At 42.2% G+C, this 27055-nt stretch overlaps 1 protein-coding gene and 1 long non-coding RNA gene across 2 annotated transcripts; one reads left to right on the top strand and one right to left on the bottom strand.

Moving 5' to 3' along the window:
* Positions 1 to 1256: 1256 nt before the first annotated feature.
* Positions 1257 to 4422, bottom strand: LOC120754691 (uncharacterized). Its single transcript, XR_005701526.1, has 3 exons — positions 4298 to 4422; positions 3094 to 3272; positions 1257 to 1600 (listed from the first exon to the last, which is right to left on the bottom strand). It is a non-coding gene; the product is annotated as an uncharacterized LOC120754691 (long non-coding RNA).
* TRMT61A (tRNA methyltransferase 61A) lies at positions 4035 to 27055 on the top strand. The gene is made up of 4 exons (XM_040068573.1): positions 4035 to 4134; positions 6764 to 7127; positions 17048 to 17314; positions 25653 to 27055. Exons 2-4 carry the CDS (start codon positions 6797 to 6799, stop codon positions 25979 to 25981), a joined length of 927 nt encoding a protein of 308 aa, XP_039924507.1. The 5' UTR covers positions 4035 to 4134; positions 6764 to 6796; the 3' UTR covers positions 25982 to 27055.

The raw sequence follows: 27055 nt of genomic DNA, 5'->3' as shown, positions 1-27055 counted from the left end.
TTCCAAAGGAAGGGTTATGTAGCTTGCGGACTGGCCGTGCTGTGAGCCTTGTGAGTGGCAAACGCCCCCGAGCTGGCAGAAACCCCTGTGCGCCTGCAGATGTGGCGCCCAGCCCCCGGCAGCCTGGTTCTGCAGAGGGAGGACCTGCACCTCGCCTCCAGCACCTGCGAAACCGTGGGTTCCTTTTACAGTTTAATTTCAAAGGAAGTAGGGTGATTGTGTAAATAGCAGTGAATCCTCTGCTCTTGTCGTGTGCCAAAAAAAAAAAAAAAAGTCTTCAGCTTTCATTGGAGGGAGGGTGATTTCCTGCTAAAGACAGGCACAGGAACTCTGGGATCTGACCCATCTAAAGCACACCTGAAATTCACGAAAATAGTGACTTCCACTGGTCTTTTTGTAGGAAGGAGTAGGTTTGTCCCAAAGCTAAGATGCAGCTGAGAATCCTGCTGTTTTCAGAAATAATGTTAACAATATGAATGAGCATCTTCATTTGACTTTCACCTTTACATAATGGTATATTTATCTTTCTCTGACGTGTTTCTCACAGCAGAACCCATGTTTATCCTCCTGTCCAAACAGAGTGTGCTTATCCATGATAGTGTGGATCTGAGTCCCAGAGTTGCTTTCCTTGACATGAGCTGTGAATGTCATGAGACATCACCTGAAACACTTTCCCCACCACAATCCTTTCAGCACCATGACCAGTACCCTCACCCTAACAAGAAGCATGTGCACTTTACAGAACTGCTTAGCACTTAAAAATAATAATATACATATAGAGGAAATCATTGCAAAGTAAAAAGCCTAGACTGCTTCAAATAAAAATGTGCTGTGTTTGGCTGCCGTCCAGATTTCCGAGTTATTCCAGGTCTGGTAGACTGAGATGCTGAGTATACAGATCTCCAAGAGAAGCCAAAGGCTCGGCATCTGTGCAAGTCCAGTCTCAGCTTCCGGATCAAAGAACAAATCCTCTCTCTAGGTCTCCTCTGCACTTTTAACCTCACAAAATCTTCCCCTACACACTAATAGTTTCACACAATGCTCATGCTTCAGAATAGTGTAAATTGCAAATGACGCATGGCTAAACAAGTATGAAATGATTTTAAGTGTAAAAGTGTACCTTGAGTCCTCAATAAATTACAATATAAGTGTAATATTACTGGATTCCCTCAGCTGCAAACATAATTCTCATTGTGGGCTTTTTAATGTAAAACACAATTATTTTATTCCTGATTTGAAACAGAAATATACTAAAACCATTTTCTTACATTACGGCATATTTTTGTGGTGGCGTCCTCCACAATAAGGAAAAGAAAAAGCCAGTCAGGGTAGGTTCTGAAGGCTCCTTTTATCTTATTCCATAATCTATTGCCACACAAACAAAGAAGCAATCAGCTGTTCTGTAATTTAATTGTTCTGGAGATTTGTGGAGTCAAGGTCACCTCAAGATCCAAAATCCAAGGACCTGTTTCATTGGATGTGCTCTTCTTCTCCCAGTCTTGCGGAACAGGGAATACCAGTCGTGGTAAGCAGGTAGAAGTCTCAGTGTGCCACACACTACAGCACTTCCAACACAGACACACATCTCTCCTTCACAGCACTTGGGTGACATGGAAAGAGAGCCAGGAACATAAAATCACTAAAATATATCCAATTTACATGTTTGATAAACAATGCACCCTCTACCCCCTTTTCTCACCACTATTTGACGAATTTCTAGCATGCAGTAAGTCAGAAGTGGCTGGGTTTTACTCAGACAGCATTTTAAGATTTGCTGAAAGCTGTGTGTAAATTGGATCCTATCTTTGTCACAGCATTCCGTGCCAGCTTCCCTTGTGACTTAATTACAGATGCTGTGCCCTGTGTCAACAGCCTCTGATCACCCGCTTTATCTGCCTCATCTGCTGGGAAACACTCTTTGGATAAGCCTGTATGGCCTGTTAGACTGTGATAAAGGCACCAATACTCACTTTCCATGCCCGGATGCTATCTTAGTGAATACTGATTTATATGCTACATTTCCAGTGGGAAAGGTGGGCTGATTACTCCAGAGATCTTTGCACTGAGTTTTAACAATGAAGAATTAAGAGAAGTTAATCATGGGCCATGCAGCTAACTTCCTAAGAGGCTTAATTATAATTGTTGTGCGGTATACAAGAGCAAGAGGAGATGGGTGTTAGCTAGTGAATGTGTCTTCTGAAATTACTTTTGTGAACATAATATGAACCTGAAGAATTAGGAGATAAACATCATCTTGGAAACAGAGAATAATATTCCAAATTAGGAAACAGCAAGAGAAAGTGGTTTGCTGTGAACAACTGAATTGTTTCCAATTCCTAATCTACAACTAAACACCATTTGAAAATTAAACATAACACTCATGTAGCAGTAGATTAAAGAAATTGGCCATAGCTCCATGTGCTTAACTTGTCAAATGAAACTTCTCTTCCCATTTATCACTTAAAATTTTGCTTAGTTGTTATCCTTAGTGTATTTTGCTCACTGCTTAGGCAGTCTGTTGAAAATTACTGATTGTTTCCAGTGAGCTGAGTGCCTGTGGAAATGAGAAGTTGCCAAGTGTCTCAATCTTGCACACAGTCAGGCCCACGGTGATCTGAACAGCAGCCCATCATGGGAAAGAAAGGACATGAGAACATAAACAATGACAAATATAACCAATGACACTAAAAATGACAGAAAACTAAACAAAGTGGGTGCAAATATAAAGGCACAGTACAGCCATGATTGCCAGTCAGAAAAACAGCTGAGTAGGAGTTTGCAGTTTAAGAAACCTCTGAAACTGCATACATTATGTTTAGATTAGATGGAGAAGAGTTTCATAACTAACAAAGACTACTGCAATTATGCTATGGGCAGGTCAACACCATAACAAAAAATATGTTCTCACTGAAGGTAATGGGAAAAGAATCCCTTATACTTGGTGGAACCATAGATCATCATCTAAACAGCTCTCCGTTATTGGGTATGTGATTGTGAAAGGATGACTTTTTCTCCATTATTTTGTATTACAGGTTACTGGTGAATGCAGCACAGTACAGAACGTTCATTATCTGATTTAGCTGGGAACACTACCTGCACATCCAGGGTGATTCACTTGCTCGCTGCTATGCCCATACCGCTCCCATGCCAGGTGGCACGGGCTTGTTGTGAGCAGAAGATGAGGCAATATTCTCCTCCTTTGCTCCTCCTTGCCTCCTGACTACAGCCCCCGTACCACCAGGGCACGCAGGGCTCTGCACATCACTTCAATCCTAAACACGAGACAGAAGTAGGAGTTAGTACCATCCTGTTAGGGGGTTAGATAACAATTCTGCTGCTTCTGAGCCCACAGTGTGGTTTCTCCTGCAGCCTTGTGAAACCCCTGTGAAGAGCTTGGTTGGCCTTGAGCTGCCTTTCCCCAAGGCTGCCTTGGGGGAAGGGTACGCGGAACTTTCTGGAAGCTGCCTGCCTGGGCCCTGGAGGCAAGGCCCACTTCTGCCAGTGGTAAAGGCAGGGTCATTCCCTGGGGAAGGCCCTTCAGGCCCTTGAGACACCCCACATGTTCAAGGGGTGATGAATGTCAGGTTCCCACTGGGGCTATCAGTTCCCATTGTGGCTTTTCAGTGACCCACTGGGACCCCTCAAGTTTCCCTGACAGGGCAGCTGCCCGAGGCAGGAGCATCCTGCCGGGGTGCCTGGGGGTGCTGCTGAGGGTGGCCAGTGACGGTCCCCACGCCTCAGGACCCAGCAAAAAGCGCTGAGAGGACGGCGCGGGGGCGGTCACCAGCGGACCGCGGGGAACAGGCGCCTCGATGGGGCTGAGGGACGAGTGTGCTGCGGGGGATGGATGCATGCTTCGATGGGATTGTGGGCATAGCGGGCTGAGAGGAACAGGCGCCTCGACGGAGCTGTGGGTATGACAGGCCGAGAGAAACAGGCGCCTCGGGAGGGCTGCAGGAATTAGGTCTGACCGCGCCGGGCAGAGGCGGCGGCGGCTCCCCGGCTCCAGGCAGGGCTGGCGGGGGCGGAGGCGGCGGGAGCGTCAGCAGCCTGCGACCGAGGCGGAAGGAGGCGCTGGGCGGGCTCCGCGTGTGAGGAGAGCCGGGCCGGGCCGGGCCGGGCCGGGCCTGGGAGGTAAACGGCTTCGGGCACGGGGACGACCGGTGGCAGGCGCGGGGCGCTGGGGCGAGGACGTTCCTCCCCCGCGGAGCCGCCGCCCGCGGCCGTTACGGGTTAATGCTGCTCTCTCGGCGAAAGCCGCCTCTCATCCCTTCCCTGCCCAGTCCGTGCTTCTCACCTGCTCAGGTTCCCGGGCCCGCTGGGCCGGGCTGATGCGCTGCTGGGGTGCAGGAGCCGCATTACCGCCCTCGGGCTACGGAAGTGGGCTGAGGGGAGCCCTGGCACCGGGGCCACCTCTGAGCGGGAGCTGGGAGCGACTCCCCGGCCTGCGTGTGCCTGGGCGGGGAGGGGGCTGTGCCTGCCTCGTCTGCGGGAGGTTCCCCTGCCCCCGTGCCAAGCAGCCAGGCGTCAGGAAGGGAAAGGGGCAGCCTGCCAGCTCCCTGTGGGAGCTGGCCAGGGAAGAGAGATGTGTGCCTGGGTTGTGATTGAAGGGAACACAGAATCGTGTTCGTGGTTTTATTGTGTGAGGCTGCGAGGGATCGCCTGGGGCGTTGGGTTTAGGTCTCTGCAGCCATGGCAAACCCAGAGAAAAGTCCTGACCCCGTGTCAGGGGGCACCGCCTAAGTTTCCCGACACTGCCATCCCCTCCACAGCGTGTGGCAAGAGCGGTGCTGCACCAATTCCCTGCGTGCTGCTCGGGGAAAAATGGAACAGTGTGGGATCCTCTGTACTGCCAGGGAACGGGAAATACTGGAAGTAGTTGTAGCTCACTGCGCTCCTTGACAAGGGGGGGTGAGGCAGAGAAACTTCCAAAATTCCTCACAGACTCCAATTTTACCCCAAATGTATGAATATAATGTGGCAGGTGAGGTCTGAGCCTTAGAGACGTGTCACTTGGGATGTCAGTGTGCGCTGACATGGATGGGCTTGCTGGACTTGATGATATTAAAGGTCTCTTCCAGCCTTGATGATTCTGTGATTCACTGCTGTGACTATTGGCTATGGCAAGTGTAGTGGCTCAAAGGAAGGCAAAGGAAGGGAGCCAGTTGGTGTAATCAAAGGGAGAGGAATTAGCTCATTGTTCCTGCAGGCTTGCTACAGGATTCTTTTGCACATGGATGTAACTACAGTAAATACTGTGAAAGAAATGGATTCCATTCGAGGTCCTTTCAAATAACACTTGTGAGGGCTGAAAACTGCACTGCATTAAAAGTATCTGGAATGAGAACTATTAAGTGTCATTTATGAAAGATTAAGACGTGAACATAATCATAAGGTGTGAGCTATAAAAGGCAGCATTTGTTCTATCTCACAAAGTCCTTTATGTATACATTTCTAAATTCATGGGATGCCCTTCTTACTATTTCACCAGGTGTCCAGACAAGCCTCTTCTGCCTTGGCTTTTGAACACCTTATGCAATAAGCATGTCATAAACTTTGGAAGTTTCAGCCACAAGCACGTCTGTTTATCAACCTCAGTGACTACAGTGAAAAAATTAAAAATCTAGCTGCTTAACAGCAACTTGAGCTGAATGGAATTCCAGTCAGGAACCAGACTACAGACACCAGACTACATTTTGAGAATGGAAGGTTTTTAATTAAAATGATGAAGCAGGACCAGACTCTTAAACATGCAACACAAAAGTACTGTAATTCAGTAATTATTCTGAAACTAAAAGTAACACTGCTTTTGATTCTGCCAGGGATGGTGTACCAGAAATCTAACTTTCAAAGCCTTCTGTCTTAGGCTTTCATTTCTAACTTTGGGATCCCTAGTACTTCATTAAACAATTCATGCATGAACTGATCAACCTGCAGCTTAGACAGTTAGCTGCTTTATCTGAAAGGCAATGTCAAGTTTCATTTTTAAGCCGCCTTCTGATTTCTAGATTGTCTTCTCAAAGCCATCAAAATTTAATTGTAATTCTCTAAAATTGCATGGGGCTGAAGTGATTCGACTGTTGGCATTAGCTTGCAAATGGTTGTTTACATTTAGCTAGAGCAGAGATTACTTCCCAGACAATTACTTTGCACCCCCAACGGCAAATTACAGGCCACAATATTCTTTTTTTTTTTTTGCACATAGTTAGTCAAGTTTATGCATAAATTAATGCCCTTAGCCTATCTCTAAAGGTTCATTTGGAAAACTTTCAAGTATACTTTTGTTAGCAGTCCTAATGGCTGGTGATTGAGGGCCAGGGAAGTAGCAGAATGTCTTTATGTTGTAAATCACCAAGAAATAAGCAAGAAGATGGGAATAGAAGTTACAACTTAATAACATGCTCTGAGTGCTCAGGAACTGTAATTGAACAGGGTGCTGAAATTGTTACTAACCTGTGGTAACATTGTGGAGCAGGCTGAATAAATTACAACGCATTTCCCGATTTTTCTTTAATATGTACCATAAACCAAGAAAAATACTTGTTATTTTCAAATCTGCAGGATCCTTTCAATGATTATGATTGGATCAAGAGTACAGTGGATGGCAGGTCCCTGAACTTCTGGAGCTCTCTTGCTAGCATCCGATTTGCACAGTGTGGTTTTGTTCTGTATCGGAGAAAATAAAATTACTTGCTTTTATGTCTGTAGGTTCGGTTATGTTAAGGTCCTGTGAAACTCTCCTGACATATTTATTCTTCTCTAGGTGACATCATCAGCCAACTACAGGATTGTCACCATGAGTTTTGTTGAATATGGAGACACGATAAAGGATGGTGACACAGCTATTGTGTTCCTGGGCCATGAGTCCATGTTTCCTGTGAAAGTCCAGCATGGCACTGTCACACAGACTAAGTACGGGGTCATCAGGCATTCCACAGATCTCATAGGCAAGAAGTATGGCTCCAAAGTGACCTGCAGTAAAGGAGGATGGGTGTTCATTCTTCATCCAACTCCAGAACTGTGGACCATGAATCTCCCACACAGGACGCAGATTCTGTATTCCACTGACATCTCTATAATCACCATGATGTTGGAACTGAAGCCAGGCTCCATAGTATGTGAATCAGGTAATAAATACCATGTGGAAATCCTTTATTATAGGAATCCTTTATTATATAGGAACTAACGCTAACACTTTTCATGAAAAAACAGGGTTTTCTTTGTATTTTGCAAAAAGTTGCACTTTTTTCCCCATGGTGATACAATTTTCCCTGCCCACCTGTTGAAGAATTCTCTATCATGTGCACGTTAGCAGCTGCTGTTTCTTCAAAAATTGATGCTTCCTCGGTGTGCAGCCTCATGTATGTGGTATCTCTGAGCATGTGTTTGGTTAATTCATCTTCTTAGAACAAATATGTAAACATTTTCATTTCCCTTTTCTAAAACTGTTGTTAAGTACTTAAAAATGTTTTAAAATACATGATTTAAATCAAGATTCGGGCTTCGGATTTGCAGTTTCAGAGGACATAGTTGAGATAACCTGATGAAAGAGACTGGTTATAGGATGTTGAACTAATAAGGTAAATAAAGTGGCAATATTTATATATGGTACTGTGTAAGTATATAAATTTCATTCTTCTCTTCCCAAGTGTAATCTACTTGTAGCACCATAGCCTCATGCAAAAAACACTGATTAAATAATGGATGATGTGTTCATCACAGGGCTGTGTTTTATATCTAAACTTGGTTTAATTTATTATAGCTTTCATGATTTTGCTTCGTTTCGAAGTAAGGAGTGAAAATTGACATTAAACTTTTCTTGGTTACATAGAGTTTATAATAATGTCTTCATGACTTTATTACTACAGGCAGTATGAGGATTACTTGATTTAAGTGAATCTCTGTAGTTTGGAGAAATAGCAACTGAGGTAGTTTGTCCTTGTTTTTTCTGGCTGTTTGAGCATTTTTATGAAGCAGTTTCATACACTTCCCTCTCAAGCATAGATATGGCACAGGATCAGCATGACTGGCCTGTGATGCAATGTACTTTCTTGCGTTTACCATTTTCTGTTCCCACTCATGCATAATTTTGGGCAGCTTTTCAGGCATAATGACCACTTTCTAACACAACTGAAACACCACTTATCTCTGCACCCAGTTTTACCTGTTAAGAACCAGGCAGTGCATTTAGCTGGTTGCTGTACAGCAGCACTTGAAGTAGGCAAAGCCCTGTGCAGTGGCCTCTGATACTGTGAAAGTAGTTGGGTCCTGTGAGTTTGTGCTTTGGCTTGTAGGATGATCAGACGTTTTTAGTTCTGTCATGGGAATTTTCTGTATTCATCAGTCCTTCCCCTCCCTGCTATGTTTAGACAGGATGGGAAAAATAAACAACAAATGATTTGGGGGGTAGAGGGGAGAAATTTGAATTGCTCCATGTCCTGTCTCAGACTAGTCAAATGCACAGAGCTGTACATAAAATACTTTCAATAATGTCAAAGGTGCCTAGAGGCGATTAAAACGTTTAATCTCTTGCTTATCTAAACAGCTAAGAAATGGAAACACTTGATGATTTCCAAAAATGTTGTGAGTCAAAAGTCATGGCCACAAATCAATCCTTTTTGCTGAGGGGAAATTGTCCCCAGGTTCATTTTAATGCTTGTACTGCCAATGTATTGCAACTTCAGCTTTCCAGGTAAAGTGAACAGTTCTACTGCTGTAGTTAGGCTTGTATTGTTTGCAAGGTTCACTGTTCACAAAGAAAGGAAAGAAGAAAGAATACTGCAACAAATCCATCTGGCTAACCTTGAAGCAAGAGACCTTACTGCAGATTTACTTTGAATTAAAAACTTGACAGGAATTGACAACTGGAGCCTCCAGTGTGGTGGTGTAGCCTGCTTTGGTGCCATCTTAAATTCAGTGGTATTTGGGGATCCAAAATCATTAGCTCTAGAATAACCTTGTGTGGGCTAGACACAACCAGCCCCATGGTGATGAGTAGAAACAAGACAGGAAATCTGGTCTAGTAAAACTTGAGTCTGCTTTCTGCTGGTGCCAAGTTTAGGTGTATTTTAAGCATTAATTAGCACAGAGGTCCATCTTTTTTATTATTTGAACTTATATACACAGTTGCTGGATGGATTTGCAAAGCAGGCTCTGTAAAAAAAACTGGGCTGTTTTTTTCTTATCTTACCAACTCAACTGTAGAAGTGTGCCCTGTGTTTAGCCATTGTAAGCTAGCAGAATTTCGAATTAATCTCCACAGCTGTGAGAAGAAATGATTGAAAAAGTAAGATGAAATATCCTCTGCATCATGTTGAAATGCCGTGAATATAAATGCTCTTCTGCATGTGATTATAAAAATGGAGTAGAATAACCAGAAGGATTAATTTTATGTCACTTTAATTATATAGTTTGAATTGATTAGTCATGATTTTTCCTAAAAGATAAAAATGTATTAATACAGTTTTTTCTATGTTTAATCATCTTTAATAAACACATAAAGAGCGAGCTTGTCAGCAGCACATGCATAATTAAAATGACCCAGGCATGCTCTGTTGAGGAAGCTATAAGGAGACTCTGCATCTACCTGATGTTTCATGACAGAGGTGTAGGAATATGATCCTTTTCCTGTCTTCTGCTAATTTCTTATTTATGAAGGTATGTTGAGTTTTAAAACTGTTAGCACTGTTACTAGAGCTAAGGTCTTTTTAAAATACTGGTCCCTGCCCTGAGAAATTCCCCACTTGGATACAGTTTTTGACAGCCCTATCCTTCTGAAATTATGATATTCAGAATAGCTGCTTAAATACCGCTGTGAGTGGCCCAATAGTGTGAAAGTTTCATTCTTGTCAGGTAACTCTAATAATATCATTTGTGTTTATTGCATGTGCAGCAATGCCTAGATAAAGGAAAAGGCTAAATCTTTGCCTTTTGTCTCACCCCACTCTCCAAATTTAATCTTGATGTCAGCTTTCCAGGCTAGGCTCCCTGTAGGATAATAATTCCATTTAACAGCTGATTTTGAGGGGTTTACATTTATTTTTAACACTATACTGGAACCAGTATGAAACCTTTCAAATATTTTTTCCAAACAAAATCCCCTTCTTTCCAGTCCCCACACATCAAGGCATTTTTACTGTCCTCTCTCCCTGGTGAGACATAAGAGAGTGCCTGTCTTCATAATACAGCATGTGAAACCTCATTTAATCTGATAAATCTCAGAAATATTTTGGCTTTGATGGAGCATAATATTCAGACAAAATGTAATTTAGTCAAAAGTACTTTAACCACCATTCCAGTGATCCTTCAGCATTCACAAAATCAGACTCACATGAGCAAAAATGTCAATTGGATTTTTTGTTTCCCTTTAGCTAAATCCCAAATTAAAAATTGCTAAACCCTATTCATTGCTCTACAGCAATTGGGTTTCTGAGCTCAGGGACTGGATTTCTGAAGGCTGAGAGCAGTGTTCTGGGCTCTCATAGTTTCTCAGAGAAGGAGTAACAGGAGCTGCCAACCAGCCTTACACTGGAGCTTCTCAAAAACAATTATGAAATTTTCAAACTCAAAGCCTGGGTATAGATTTTGTTAAAGAGTACACTCATAAAAAATTAATGAGGACTTAATGATTAATGGAGACTTAATAAATGATTAAGACTTTATTGTGGAGTCCCAGCAAGTCACCTGTATGCTTATGACTCTTCTGAAGTGCTTGCAGACTTTTTGACAATTACTGCTCATGTCTTTACTATTTTTGTGCCATAAGTATATGTAAATTGTTTGCAGCTCTGTTTTTAGTGGAAACTACAGACCAAAGCTTGGAAGTATTAATTTGATTCTGGAATGTGCCCAAACTAATTATGTCTGTGTTTTTTAATGTCTCCCTTATCTACTTCTTTGCAGCTGTTCAGGTTAGAGTAAGAGAAGAATTAGAAAACTTGATCCTTGTACTGCACCTTTGAAGTATTAAGAAAGGCCTCATCAGTACAAATGTCATAAACCACAATATTCTCTTGCCATACCAAAGCAGTGAATTGGTGCTGGGGCCCCTAACAGAGGGGGAGTAAGAAATATGTGGATCTATTGGAGCAAGTCCAGAAGAGACCATGAAGATGAGAAGGGGGCTGGAGCACTTTCCCTACAGAGACAGGCTGAGAGAGCTGGACTTGTTCAGCCTGGAGAAGAGAAGGCTCCAGGGAGATCTTATAGCACCTTCCAGTACCTAAAGTGGCTGCAAGAGATATGGGTAGAGGGAATTTTACAAGGGCATGGAGTGATAGGACAAGGGGTAATAGGTTTAAAGTATTAGGAGGAAACCCATTAGTGTGAAGGTGCTGAAGCCCTGGCACAGATTGCCCAGAGAAGCTGTGGATGCCCCATTCCTGGAGGTGTTGAAGCCCGGACTGGATGGGGCTTTGAGCAACCTGGTGTAGTGGAAAGGTGTCCCTACCCCAGACAGGTGGGCTAGAACTAAAGAATCATTAAATGATTTGTAAGAATCAACCCAAACCATTCTGTGAGTCTGTGATGATTCTGTGAACCAAACCTGTGACCACATGAGGCATTACTGTAATGTATTCAGACTTGTGGCTGTCATGCAGCTAGTGAGGAATGCTGTTCATACCCTAAAGGGTTTGTTTCCAGACTTTCTGGACTCACTTTCATCTTGTAATTACACCTGACCACCAAGCACGCTTCTCATGCAGCTCTGAACCTAACCATATGTTTATACTATGTCCATTCTGTAGAAGATTCCTTCCTAAAAGATTCAGACTTTTGAATCTATAAGGAAAATTTATTTCTGCACTTGAATCTCTAAAGGAAAAAAAAAATTCTTCATATTCTTTTGTAGGCTGTGCCAGCCTTGAAAACCTCCCTACTATCCTTCCCTCAGCTCCTCAGTCTGGTCAGTGAGCAGTGGCCCTCTCTGACCTCCAGCCTGCTGCCTAAAATGCTTGCTTCAGCACAGTGTCCATGACAGATAGGCAGATAAGCTAATTTTCTGTAAAGGAAACTTCTTGACTGTAAAGTGAACTTTCTGATTCGGTGTTTTCTCTTCCAGACATCAGTTCAACTCCTTGAAATTCTCTCCTTCCCTCTCATCTTCCTTCTCTCTGTCCTTGCTCTTCCTGTGTCTTACCTCTGCTACCACGATTTGGGCCCCTTAACTACCTTCCCAGTAAGATATTTGGGTTCATTTCCATCAAATGCTTAACGTCTTTTCATGTATTTGTTATAGATCATTACACAAACTTGTCATGTACAGTGAGCAGTCTTTGTCTGTTCAGTGTTTCTTGACAGATTTTAGCTGTGGAGTTGTTAGCTCAGTCTCAAGATTAATTTTCCCTTGGTTTTAAGGTTCCTTCCGTTCTCATGGCTGATTCATGACCTATCTTACTATTTGCTAGGGCTAAGTGGCGTAGCTAGGAGACAAATAGAGCAACACTGTCATTGTTTTGTTGTATTTACTCATTTCAGAATATCTTAGGTAGCCAAATTTTGCATCAGAAGCTTAAGTTCTACTAAAATGTTACTAGATATTTTAGAGACCCAGTATTAAATAACACTTTGCATACTTCTCTCTTTTCGTGTTTCCAAGCAATATGAACCTTTTTATGCACTTAAGAGCTTATTCAGCTGTATTCCAAAATGCTTTTGCTTACACACAGCTGTAAACATCTGTAGCTCCTAAATGACAATTTGTAGCTCCTTTTTTAAAAAGAAGCACCACGATGAGAAATTTCTAGGGAAGACAAGCCAAGCAATAGCCTGCAAAGGGAAAATGTGTGGAACACAGAATCAGGTCACTTATAATTATGGCATGGGTAGGATTCCAGGAGATTAGACAAATATCCTTTGCAATAAGGAAACAAGACCAAACAGAAAAATGTACTTTGTATTCTATATCAGCTAAGCACCGTGCTTGATGCCGTGGTGACAATCAGTCTTGCCAGTATTCCATGCTGAAATAACATGCTTTATTTTTGAACAGCTCAGATGTTGTCCACTGCAACTTTTGAGAGGGCGAGAAATTATTTTAACATGGACATTGTTTCAAGATGGATGAGGTGTGTGGAGGCTTCTCTGTGGAAAACCTGTCACTTGAATAAGCAGAGAGTGAGAAGAGCAGATGTGTTGGAGGTCAAGGCAATCGAGAAGTTAATCTGATCAATACTTGCTTGTCTGCAAATCAGAAGGAAGTGTCAGTAGGTGCTGAGCTAGAGTATTTTATATAGGTGTCCACTTGTTAGGACTGAAATCCTAAAACTGCAGTGTTCTGCTTGCTTTGGGAGGGGGCAAAAACACTCCTCTATAGCTTATATGTATCAGAGCAGGAGAATGTCATGTGCTTGAGCACAAGATGGAGGAAAGGATGCTGCATCCGTGTGCAGGCCCATTAGCCACCTAAATCATGGGTGTAACACAGGAGCTTAACTCCTGCCTTTGGACTGAAGTGGAGCCCATTCTTAGTTTAGACTGTGCTGATCTCCTGCACAGTGCTGCCTCCTCAGAAGTTGAGCTTTGAGTGTGGCATATTGGGGCCCCTATGGAGTCTCATTAAATGCCTGCAATGCAGATATCTGCTTTTTTGACTAAGATGTTTGAGTTCACAGAACAGGCAATGTAAAAGAGCATCACATTTTCCAAGTGAAAATTAGCAGTGACATAAGTGCTCACCTAAGTGAGCTCTAAAGCAGCAGCTGTGCTGTTAAGGTTGTCTTTGGTACAGTTTGAATTGTTGTTTTAGACCTCTGTTCTGTAGAATCCGTGATGAAAACGTGGTAGTTAAGTGGGCATTGTCCTGTGGTAGAGAGCAAACAGTTTCTAAAGCTATTTATTGTGCAGGCTGTCAGAAAGGGAGCATCCTGGTGATAAAATTATAAATTACTTGTTCTAGTTGTCTTGCCTTCTGCTTTCTAGGTCATATCAGGAAGACAGGCATTTCACTGCACCTTTATGAGAAGGAAAATCCACTGAAGTTCTTCCTGTTCTGATCTTGCCTCTTCTGATAAAAAATAGTAGTTTTTGAGTATCCAGTTTTTTGGTTCATTTGTATACAGGTAATTCAAGTATGCTATTTCTGGTTTGGTAGCATTCTAGTACGTGTGCAGTAGTACTGCTTGAGTTTTGCTGCTGTCCTTACTCATCCTGTATCATGCTAAGGATACCTTTCATTTCCCAAGGAAACCTGTACCTGACTAGAGCTTAGTCCAGACTGGTCCCTAAGACTCTTTGAGTCATATTTTGCTTTTTATCAGTAGTGATTTTGAAATAAGGACAAAGAGAAATTGAGAAGGTAGCAGGAGGACAGAAATGTTGAATGTTGCAGATTTGCAGGGAAGAAGGTGAATATAAACGTTAATTTCCCCTTCTACATCACAAAAAAAAAATAGGGTTGAGCCCCTGCCTTGTGTAGACAGTACTGAATGGGCTTTAGGGTTTGTGGCAGATACGGACTTGTGCCAGACTATTAATGGATCACATCAAATGTGCTGATCTATTTGGCACAGGAAGAGTTAAAGATCATCATCATGTCACATGTCTGGGATCAGAATATATTTTTAAGGAGAGATTTTACAATAGTGAGTGATTCATAACCATCTTGCTCCTTGTTTCCTTGCAGTTTCGAGAGTGTTGTCACGGAGAAGGCAGGCAGCATCTTCAGAAATACTCCCATTAATAATATTAATGTGATAGAATTTGATAGGTTAAAATGTGATACATATGTATTGTTCTCATGTTTGTGGTAGCCAGACAACAATAAATAATTCCTGGCAACCTTTTTTAACAAAAGCTCTGTCTGTAATACGCCCGGAAGTGGTGACTTCCAACACCTTGGTTTTAGTTCAGGGTTTGGCTTGGAGTGTTCGTGAATTAAAAAAAGAGTTTTAGAAAAGAAGCCAAAAAATCTTGATGGGTTTTCCTATGGAGGAGACAAATGGTATCTTCTGTGGTGTTTTTAAGAGCAGACTTAAAAGGAAAGTGATTAAAAATGTAAAAGAATATGAACAAGGAAACTGGATACATGTGCAAGCTGCCTCCCTCTTCTGCTTACAGCCCAGGCCTGTTCACTCCTTTAGATTAGCAGAGAGAGATGCAGAAAGTGTGCAGCACTTCACATTTGAGAGGTAAAATAATTAAATTCCCTCATTTTACAATAGTTCTCAGGTGTGTAATCCTCCCTTTTGGCATGAAATGTAAAGGCAGAGTTTCAGTCTTTAGCATCCTGTGGGCAATAGTTCCCTGCTTTTGTCATTAAAAACATGTCAGTGGAATACTATTTCTTTGTTATGCACGTATATCACTGAGTTTTCACAACCACATGGCTGCTGTGCTACCGTTCCTCCTTTTTTGACCAGGGAAAAGTTCACTTTGGCATTGAGATCCTTCAGGTGCCGTGACAGGGTGGTTTCTGATGTGTGCACATGTAGGTGTGTTTTGCTTTTTCTTTGTTTTATTTTAATACTACCTTGAATGCCCGTATTTTCCCTTCATTAAATGCACGTGTCTAAAAGCTTCCCTCTTCCCTTGGACCCCTCTGAAGCCGGTGCTGAAGTCTGCGGGTGCTCTCTCGGTCCCCGAAGTGCCGTGCCAAAGCTGCGGGCGGTGCCAGCCTGCCCGCTGGGCTCGGAGCCCTCTCAGAGGGAAGCAGGGGAGCAGTGCCGATCCCGCCGTGCAGCCGCTTGATCCCCTGGCAAACGTGGGCCCTGAGCTCTGTTTACAGTCTGAGTGTCTCCCCTTTCCGAGCTGTCGGATTAAATACAGCGCCGCAGCGGTGTTCCTCCCCTTATGCGACTGGAGGGCAAGAACCTGGCATCTGCCCGTGAACTCAGGCTTCCTGTATGATTATGGAAAGTACTGCGCCAATTAAGCGGCTGTACCAGCCCCTGTGCCCCCTAATTAATTTCCTTTCTACTTGTTTCTGAGCTGCTGTACTTCAGATTCTGTCCTTTATAAGTTTTTGAAGACTTATGTTAGCTGAAAGAACCTGCCTCGGGCTAAACAGTCATTGAAAATAGGAAGAAATAGATTTTATTTCTACAGGAGGAATGTGTTCAAAGCACAGAATTACGAATCAGTAAACACAGATAATTTGGGGTTGCTGTGGGGTTTTGAATTCGAAGGGTTACTCCACTAAATGCCGCTTGAGTGACTAATTTGCAATGGGAATTGGTATATGGGTGTTTTCTTAAGAGAAAATCTTTGTTATTAGTCATTCATCTTCTTAATATGCCAGTGGATCATTTAAAGTAAGTTTCCTAAATTATCGAACTAAAACAAGGAAAAAAAAGTCTTTGTCTTGTCAGTCCCTGTTTGTATGTGGTAATTGTAGTTACCTACAATTTTGTGACAGATTTTGTTAGACTTAAGTTAAGCTTGTAGGCATGTATGTGTGTAAGTGACCTGTGAAAACAGGTGTTTGATCAGTGTGGCTGCAAGGAGCCAAGAGGCTTTAGTTTGGGGTAATTCCAGTGGGAGTTGAGGATGTCTCTTAAGAGATCCGTGCAAAGCAAACTGTATCCTGACAGCCATTTGTTTGCATGGATATTAATAGGATTTCCAAGCACGGACCCATGCCAACATCATTTCTTTGTTTAGTGAAGTATATGGTTTTGAAAATCCATTAAAATTTGCCTTAATCTCTTTCCACCCTAGAAGAGTCTGACACTTTGAAAAAAACCTCTCCAGTTAATTTCCCTGATTTTTTTTCCTGTCGCATTTACTTCCTCATGTTCTCTAGTGGCAGTTGTTAGAGCTATAGCTGACCCTTGGCATTAGTTTCCCACTCCAGGGAGATAGGACAGATCCTGGGTCTGCCAGATTTTTTCAATGAATGCTTTGAGGACCAGGAAGACTGTTTCCTAGGTCACCTAGTCCCTCCCTCCTTGTGAAGGAAGGACTGTTCTCTTTCAGGAGTTGAACCAGTGGTTTGTGTTCATTTGAGTTTTGAAACGAGTGTTCCAAGCAGGAAGACTAATGCAGAAGACTTTAGTTCTGATGTTTGGCACTGACAAACTCAATTTCATGAGTTGCTTGTCTTTTCTAGGTACAGGCAGTGGGTCCCTCTCCCATGCTCTCATCCGGACAGTGGCTCCCACCGGGCACCTCTACACAGTGGAGTTCCACCAGCAAAGGGCTGAGAAGGCGCGGGAGGAGTTTCGGGAACACGGGGTGGAGCACCTGGTCACTGTGACCAACCAGGATGTCTGCAAAAATGGCTTTGGGGTCTCAAACATTGCAGATGCCGTGTTCCTAGATATTCCATCTCCATGGGAAGCCATAGGACATGCAAAGTCAGCATTAAAAGCTGAAGGTAACTGCATTTTTCTCTTTCTGTTCAGGAGTACTGCGCACAAATCTCTGCCTTTAAGCCATACACTAGATGTGCTCCCTTACTTTGTGTGATCACTGTTCTCAAATGTCAGTCTCCAGGCATTTCTAAGGCTGTAAAACCTTCAAAAGGCATCTTCAATTTACAGTGGAAGATTTGAAAGGAGAAAACCATTTTTTTTCCTGCAAACTCGTGAGAGCTGCTACAATTAGCATGGGCAGTTTATAAAAACTCCTTTGAACTATTCCCAAGTGCATTTTGGTAGATCTGAGGTGTGTGGGAAGCAGAAGTAACAATTAATGCTGAGAGCAAATTTCTTTGGCAATTCAGTGGAAAAGTGTTTGTATAAAAGGTGTTCAGCCTCAGTTCACATCAATCATTGCAGATTTGTACCTATTTAACAGAGCACCCCAACAGTAATGTTAAATAAAATGTGGTTACACTTATATATGCTTGCCAGTTTATGTCCTGAGTCTTTGTGGTTGGAGCTAGGGAGAAGTTTGCCATCGGATGCAGTGGGAATGGAACGTAAAGGATGTTCTAACTTATGCCAGTTACTCAGGGATTGTGACAGTAAGTGAGAACTGATGTTGAGGTTTTGCTTTTTTATACCTCCTTTCCCTACTGAAAAATAACCTTCAGTGAATAAATAGTTCTTTTATCCTGGAATAAGTTTTCCTCTAATTAATGTCATAGTAGTGTGGATCTGAATTAACTTTTGCCAAATTGCTTCCATCTACAAAAGTGACTTCTCTGATCAAGAGAGCATGGAGTGCTGAACAGTGTCCATGCTGGGATGTGAGCTTAAAAAAAACTTGATTATGTGCCAAGGCCCAGTCCTTTGTTAAAATATATAATCACAGGCTGGACTTGAAGTGAATTGCTAAGTCTTCTTGAAATCATAAGATTTAAGCTTGTTCTTAAAGGTCACTGAATGTGCACTGGCTTGCTGAGTCAGGACCAGCCCCGCTGTTAGGCTACCTCAGTTACAACTGAAAATTTTCTACAGAGCTTTGTGATAACCCACGTAACACACTTTCTTTAAAAAGTGAATAAATGGAGTGAGCCTTGTTAGCACTCTGTACCTGCAATGGTTACAGCACAGTTTGTAGCAGTTTCCAGTGTGTCCTGGGGGGGAAAAAATCACTGCACTGTACAATGCCCTTCCCATGCTCAAATTATCTAATCTAGTGAGCACAACACTCAGCTGACTTCCCAGCTTAGAAGGCGCTGCATTGCGCAGCCCAATTTGAATTATTTAAGTGGTGCATGCTTAGAATACTAAGCAGGGCTGCTTGAACAGTTCCAAGTTTTGAATCCTTGTCTCACTCCAGCATTTGAAATCCTAGAAAATGTATTATAGTCCCAAACCGGCCATACCATCTGGCTATGCTTTTCTGTGCTGTGCTACAAGGTTACATCTGCTTAGGCAGTATAAATAAGACTTCAAAATCCCACATTTTTGTGTTTGTGAAGTGGCGTCATTCACTTTATGAGCCGCTCAAAAAGCGAAGTTGCTGATCCTTGCTGCAGTTTGTACTGCAACCAGCCACCCATGTCTGAGATCTGGTGCTGGTCTAAGGCTCCTCTTTTGGGCAACCTGATACCTGACTGGCTGGGGGCAGTTTTAAAATTCTGGTTTTTTGCATATAAGCAAACTGTTTTTTCGTATAAAATACAATTGATTCTAGTAGTAATATACAAAAACTTACATGCTTTTCTGTTTTATTCTGAGTCATGCGGGTAGTTTTGTTGTGTTTTTTTACTGCTGTTAGAGCTAAAATATGGCAGAAGGTTATCTGTAACTGCTTCCTTTCCCTACCACAGGCAGATAATTTAATAGTGCTCCTTTGTTTTGTTTTCAAAGAGTTAAAGCTCTTCTGCAGCACAGCCTGTGCACATTCTGCTGTTATTCAAACCCGTTCCAAGGGTTCCTGTAGTGATAAAGCATCACTGCAGGAAATGAATTCCACTCTTTTCTGTCCACACCCTCTCTCTCAGATCTGGACAGGGTCACATTTGACCCATTCACACTGGGTTTTGGTGTGATGTGCCATGCAAATATCACAGCTGTACTGCCAGATAGTGGTGACTTAGTCCCTAAAGTCTTAAGGTATTTTGAATTAAATCAGAACTAAGCAAATTCAATATACAGCATTAACTACTCTCTTCCTTAAAACCACAATACTTGTGATAGAGAGTTCAGCTGAGACAATATGGGAGAGTTCTCAACCTTAGCAAAACCTTATCAGATCAGTGTTTTCTCTCCTTTTTGAGCTCAAGGTCCTGAATAGTTACAGCTCCTAGTAGGCTGAGTGTTAATGATCCTCTTTACAGAGTACAATTATCACTCACGTTATGCCTTGCAGTATGCTGTAAATACACTTAGAGCAGCTTGGCCTCCCATTTAAAGCACTGTCAACCTGTGAAGAGCTGAAAGAATAAAATGGCACAGTAGTTTTGTGACTAGAAGGTTCTTGCTCTCTGCTGATGTTCTCTGCCGATGTTCAGGTTTGCATCTCAGCTGCATCCTTTTGTGCTGATGTCACCAATCACACTTCCAGCAGAAACGCTGCTTGTAGCATCTCTGAGGCACTGCTGCACTGCAGAACTTCCTTTCATTTCCAGACCTGCACTGTTTGTCTTCTGCAGCATCTGCTGATCAAGGCTTTTCTGTAGTCACAGCTGCTGTTCTCAATATCTGACCTTGGCAATTTTTGCAAAGTTGACGTTAACCCCTTCAGGCTAAACTTTTAAAAGTTAGGAAAATGAGAAAATTGTGAGGTAACAAAAATATCTTCAATATTCTACAGTTCTTAAATGCCCTGAAACTTTTGACTCACAGTCATTTCACAGCTGAATACTGTAGTGCTTTGAATATAATTCTGCACCCACCTACTCTACTCTCATAAATACTGTCTATTTCTTCCAAGGCTGGGGAAGATGAGGGAGAAACCCACTGGTACAATAATTTTCATACAGATTTTAAATTTTCAGGTAGGGGGATGGAAAATTACAGCCATGTATTAGATTGGATTAGTCTCTTGCATTTTAAGTTGTTCCTTATGATGTTTAACAGTCTGAGTCACAAAATTATTAAAGCCACCTCTCTTTTACTTCCTTGATTCCTTTTAAGATTTTACTCTTAAATTCAGATTCTTCTATTCCCTCTGGAGCATCATAAAGCCCCTAAATTATGAGTTTGTCAAATTGTGATCCTTGAAATAACACCTGGATCAGGTAATATGGTGCTGTCAATTCTCCCCCCAAAACTCTGCAGCTAAAGTTCTCTTTGAACATCTCCTTCTTTGAGCCTCTGCACTTCCATGTCCATGTAGGAAGCTTCACTGGCTATTTTTCTTGAGCTCCAGAGGTTATTCATGGTCCCAGTTTTAAACCACCCAGGTGTGGCTTTGAGGAGCAGTTTCTGTCCCTCATCATATGAAGTACTTGGACACTAATTCATCCCTAACTTGGGTCTGTCAGGTGCACACAGTGGGCCTGGACAGAAGTACCAGTGATTCTTTCATGTGTAGAGAGTGAAGCAGAAGGATTCCTGCATCAAAATCCTCACTGTGGAAGGCCAGCCAAAGCTACTAGCTTCTACACAGTAAGGAAGGAAGGAAGGAAGGAAGTCGTTTGAGATGAAAGGGTCCTTAAAGAAAGTTGTTTTCTTCCCCAGTATGGAGCCAACTGATTTTTTAAAATTTCTTTGTTACATGCTTTTACCAGCACATAATAATGAGCAGGAACAAATTCCTTTTGAATGATGCACCTACAAGTGCAGAGGTTAAGGTCACATTTGCAGAAAATCACATCAAACTCCTGTTAATGAGCTGGCAAGTGATTTGGAGAAAATTCTCTTTTCTGAATCAAGAAACATCCTTTAATTTCTTCCAACAGCCAAATCCTCTAATTTCACTTGTCAGGGAAGCTACATCAAATCGCCCACGAGCACACGCACTTAAAGGACATTCTGTCCCCTTTTGCAGAGACAATATTTTTAGTGTCCTACTAGCACAGAGTAAATGCCACAGTGATGCTGCTCAGTGACTCTCCTGCCTCACCCCTACACAATGATAATGCTTGTGTGGATTTTTTTTTTCTTCCTTGAGGTCTTTGTAACGTAATCTTCCAATTGTGACAATGCACTGAAGTCCCAAAACCCAAGCTGTGTTCGTTTGCCAGAGGTAAAAATGCTGTGCTATATTCTTTATGTCACAGAATCATTCTAAAATTACTGACCCTTTTCCCTAAAACTTGATGGTACTGCGCTACATGTGCATCATCTGAATAATACTGGGATGATGAAAGAACCTGTCAGAGCCCTTGTGACACATAAAATAGCCTACAAAAATAAGAGCACATTTCTTGGACGTGTTTTCTGTATCATAAGTACGCACCGGAGTTCTTGTCAATTGGTAGCACTGAAATTTCCACACATGAAACCTAATGCGCTTATTAGCTAAATAGAACTTGCAGAGGTGTTAGTCCTTGCTCAGACAAACCAGAAACAAAATTGTTTGTTGGAGTTTGCACAGGAACATTCTGGCAACTTTCGAGGCACTGGCCTCGTAGAGATGCAATAATGTGTCCCTCAATTACCAATTAGATACAGTCTGTTGAAATGTACAGTACTATGTGGATGAAAATCTTCTATTTCCCTCTTCCCTTAAGCTCGCTTTTCTAGTCATTCCAGTCTGAATTGTACTTCCATTTTCATGTCCTCTCGATCCTGTTGTTGGTTATAATGACTGCCAGGACTGTGTGAGCTTGTTCCAGGCTATGGGTTCAGGACATTTAACCTCTCCATTAAATGCTTCAAACTAACTCACTGCCTGCAAAACTGAAGGTAGAAAAAACCTTAAATCTTTCATACAGTCTCATTATTCTCTTCTCCTCAACTCTAGCACTTGTCAGATGCGTTATACATGAATAAACACATTTTTAGACAGCTCTTCAGATCAAAAAGCTCACACAGCTTCCCAATGTGAACAGGATTAATCTCTCATAATTACTATATCAATTTATGATGACACACAGATCTCATTAACCAAATTTAGGAACGGTAGCTTTCCTAAAAGGAGAGCTCTGAAAGAACACAAATCCAATTTGTACAAAAAAGTTTCCATTCAGATGTTTTCCACTGCTCTCTAGTCTAGTCCACCCCTTTGTGATCAACAGACAGAGCAATGTGCCCCAGGGAGGAGAGGAGTGGAGAGGAGAGGGAGGGAGTTCATGTCTTTTCTTCATTCAGTAAGGAATCCTTGGCATAACAAGACATAGTAATGCATATTCAAGTCCTTTAAGCCCTAAAAGCCTCTTGGTGTCTAAAGGACAAGAGGGCTCTCAAAGAGTCTGAGAACTGTGAATGCTGAAATCTAGATTTGTATCTGTTTGGCAATTGTGACAGAAGGGGTGTTGCCTGGCTGGTAGTCCAGCCGGTGGAGAGGGCAGCCCACAGTGTGCAGAATTCAGAAGCATCTGTTCTCTTAAAGATGACAATGTCTCTGCTCCTGGGACAGATGAGCATATCCTTCTGAGTGCTGGTTTTCTATTTTTTTTCCCTCTTCTTTTTTTCTGGTCTAAACACACCATAGGAATTGAAACTTCCCAACTGTTTCTATTTTAGACAGCCTCTCTCAGTCTGGAACTGCAATTTCATTTTTGCCTTCCAGCCTTCGGCTAATTGTAGCTTTCCAATCTCTGCTCCTAATATCTGCTTAATCAAATAATTCCAGCCTGTAACTGCAAAGTCAGATCTGGCCTGCCTGATAGTACAGGAGAAAGCAGAAGGGACCCCTCTCCCACTTGTTAGGATCTATAAGGACAGATTGTTGATGGGTTTGCTTCTAAGCCCTTTGTAAGTATATTTATTTGGGAGGGGTGTCTAAAAATAACGAGAACAATGTGCATAAAAAGGGAAAATAAAATTGACAGAAATATTAAAACCCATTGGATGGTCTCAGTTAGATAGAACACCAGCAGTTCACTGTTTTCTCATTTTTCACACCTGAGAAACTTCCAGCAGTGCAGGAAGTAAAGTAACATCATTTTTTGTGCTTGCCCTCTGGATATTTGCTACTGCAAGCAAGAGCTTTCTTCTTTCCGAAACGCCTTGAAAGCCTGTTTTCTGTAACCCTACATCCCCCAGCAGTTGTGAGGAGGCAGCCTGATAAATCTTCACCAAGTTTGGTGTTGACGTGCTGTGCTCAGCTGACCAGCCCTAGGCAAGAGGAAGGGTGCTCTGCCTTTAATTGAAGGCTTGACAAGAACTGTAGGTGGCTTTGCAGCTTGTATGGCAACAGCTGTGTGCAGGCTTTGAGATTTTGACTGTAAATCCAGAGAATGTGAATTCAAAAGCCTAAACATATCTTCAAACCCTTAGAGTCAGAGTAAATAAGAACAGACTTACCGTAAACGTAAATATATTTTGCTTTTTTTTATTGCAATATAAAACCTCAAAACCGAAAAGCCTGAATGAAGTAGTAGTCTCTGGTCTCTGGGCAGATTCTTGCTTTGCAGACAAAGAGTTATTGTGAGCTGACATTTAGTTAAGTCAGACATTTGTTCAGTTCCTTACACAATAAGAATATAAATTCTTTCTTTGTAACATGCGTGCATCATAGTAGCTTTCTAATTATGTAACAGAGTTTTTTTCATGAGCTTTTCTGTTCTACATCTGCAAGTATGGTAGAAGTGTGTAAGTTCTTTGGCCAGAAAAGATTAGCTGTCAGATTCAGGAACATTTTGGTAGTGCTGGCCATCCTGATGAACATACAAATCTAATTTCATGGGAGTTAATGGACCGGGCGTGCAATTAAATCAGCATCAACAGACTTGGTTCATAAAGACACATACCGGCATTAATTTTGCAGGTGATTATTAGATTTGGGGTTTAATTGTCACTCCAGGGAATTACTTGTCCAGGGTACTTTGTTCTGAAGATTCATGATAAGAACCCCTTGGTGCCAGGATTTTATTTGAGGACTAAAATTAAATCCTACTTAGCCTATGGTGGATTAATGGTTGTGGAAAGTGTTCTTCCCCAGGCAGTACCCAGCACATCATTGCTGCACAGTAACTAGAGTGCTACAGTGACGCTTTCAGACCTGATGCTTTCTTTTTTTAGAGATCTGACTTTAGAAACGAAAAAGGAAAAGAAAGGGGAGTTTGAGATAAAGCAGGCTTCATGTAGTCCCAGCATTGCCTCTATTTTTAGCAGGATGCTTTGCTCTAGCTTGCACGGGTTCTTTAACTGCTTAGGTGACTGGTATTGGAAGGTTTGACTGGAGCTCAGGAGAGGACTGGGAAGGAATGCAAATTAGGTCAGCAGGCATTTTCATCTAATTGTAATAAACGAAACAATAGCTGAAGCTGCATTGCCCAGTGTTCCTTCCTCCTGCACAAAAGCTTTTCAGGAAGGGCAGTTGCCTTGTGGGACACCGTGTCCTGGGTGAAAGCACATGCCCTGGCTTTATGGCAGACAGTGTCCTTATAATTCTTTGATCTGATTTGGCTGTGGCTTTTCAGAGTAAATCTGAACCATTCTATTCTCAGCTGTTTAAGGTGACATTGTAGTACTTAGAAAGGTGTAGGGGGCCTATTAATACTCCGTATTAAGAATCAAGAATCAGAACTCTGCGAAGACAAGGGGACAAATGTTAGTTTATCACTTTAAAGTCCTGTCCTAGAGTTTCACAGCGTTTAGTGTAAGCTGGCACAATGTGATATCCAGTAAACTTCAATGCTCAGGAGACATGCTAGTCAGCTTGACTAAAAGGGTAAAGCCTTAACAGCGCTCCATCTATGGCCTGGAGAGATCCCTTTATTCTGTCCACGCATACCATCGTCCTCAACTAAACACAGCCGCTTTTGTCAGGGGCGTGTGCGCGCGCGCTGGGGCTCCAGCGCTCTGCAGTGTGTGGAGAATGACTCCTGGCTTTGTGTACGTGCCAGCTGCAGTTTGGTGCCTCAGTCCGAAGCAGTGGAGAGTGATTCTAAAAGAGTCACTGCTCTAAAGGGATCAACTTTAACAGTTTTGCTGTGAACAAATGTCAGGGGGTAACAAGGGATATGGAAGATGAAGGAAGTTGCCGTTGTTGTTTTTAAAGGGTCTGAAGCATCCTGTAGAGTTGTCCGTGTTTGATTTTGTGCTGACGCTTTAAACCAACAAAGTTTCCTTGTAAAGATTTTCCTGAAGAACGTTTTCACTTTGTACAATTGTAATTCTGTGGGCACCTGGGAGAATTTGAAAAAAGACGAAGGGTGCTTCATTTTGGCTTTTGCCTTCTTTTCCCCTACCTGTCTTATTTTGCAGGTGGCCGCATCTGCTCTTTCTCCCCCTGCATTGAACAAGTTCAAAGAACCTGCCTAGCGATGGAAGAATATGGTTTTACAGAGATTAACACCTTGGAAATTCTGCTCCGAGTGTACAATGTAAAGACAATCAGTTTGCAAATCCCTGACCTTGGAAAAGCAGCTGAGGATAATTCTAGCACTGGCTTTGACAGCAGCAACCCATCGCACCAAGGTAGCCCGTGTGCTAATCTGCAGCAAGGGACTGTGCAGTTCAAGAGTGGCGTGCCACTGAGGGAGGTGGTTGGGCACACAGGGTACCTGACCTTTGCCACCAAGAGCCTCGTGTAGTACATGCCCGCCCTGTGCGGTCTAGAGCGGAGTTTGTGTGCATTCTGTCGTCGTGGCTCTTTTTTTGTATGGTGTCCAAAGTTGTACTTGTCAGGGAATTCCATATATAGTCAGATTTGGTTGGAATATGCTTTGTTTAAATAGCACACAGGCATTAAGCAGAGCAGCATCAAGGGAATGTTGAAACTCTGGAATGGTGCTCCACTTGCTGTCAGAAAGAAGATAAATTAATAGCGAGTGGCCATTCACTGGAATGTTCAGAATTAAGATCTCTCATAAGAAAGCAAAACAAACAACAAACAAATTACAAAGAAGTTGGATTTTTTCCTCCTTTTTTTCTGAATCACTTTCCCAAGTTTATGTTTTTATTTTTTCCTAGCACCGCTGGACACTATTTTTTTAACTTCTCTAGAGTCTGTGTTGCTCCGGAGAATGTGAAAGTGCCTACTTCCTCCATTTTAGATAAGAAAGTTCCAAGATTATAGGGTTGCCAGCACAACTGTTCACAGAATCAGTGTTTCCTTGGAATAGTGTTCCAGAGGATTATTGGCAGCCCTTAGGAATGCAACCTCTTACTCCATTTCAGGCTGGCATCTGCAAATCATTTTGACTACACAGAGGTCAAAGAAGTGTGGTAATTGTTGGATTTAATTTAAATTGGTATATTGTGCTCATGAGTTTGTAGTAGAAATTTGAACCTGGATCCATACAGTCATGTTCTGATGGAACAACCACTTGCATAGTTGATGAATCCACTGTGAAAATTAACAACAGCTGCCTAATATTATCTGAGCACCTCTTTGTAAGTGGTGTGGATGAGGTTCCAGTTGTTTATCTCCATTATGGTGTATTGTTTTCCTGCAGCTGAATGACAGAAAGATTGCTTTTGGCAGGATTTCTGTCTCCAAATTACATCAATAATGCATACTTAGTAAAATCCTCAACCGGCCTTATTAATTAAGTTTTCAGATCATTTACTCTTTGGTCTTCCATATAGAGCTGGTGGGTGTGATGAACTGTTTCAGTGCTGGATTACATTTTGTATTTATAGATTAAAACAATCATGCAAATTTA

This window comes from Hirundo rustica, chromosome 6, assembly GCF_015227805.2.
Source record: "Hirundo rustica isolate bHirRus1 chromosome 6, bHirRus1.pri.v3, whole genome shotgun sequence".
Lineage (NCBI taxonomy): Eukaryota > Metazoa > Chordata > Aves > Passeriformes > Hirundinidae > Hirundo > Hirundo rustica.
This window is presented reverse-complemented; position numbering and strand designations above follow the sequence as displayed.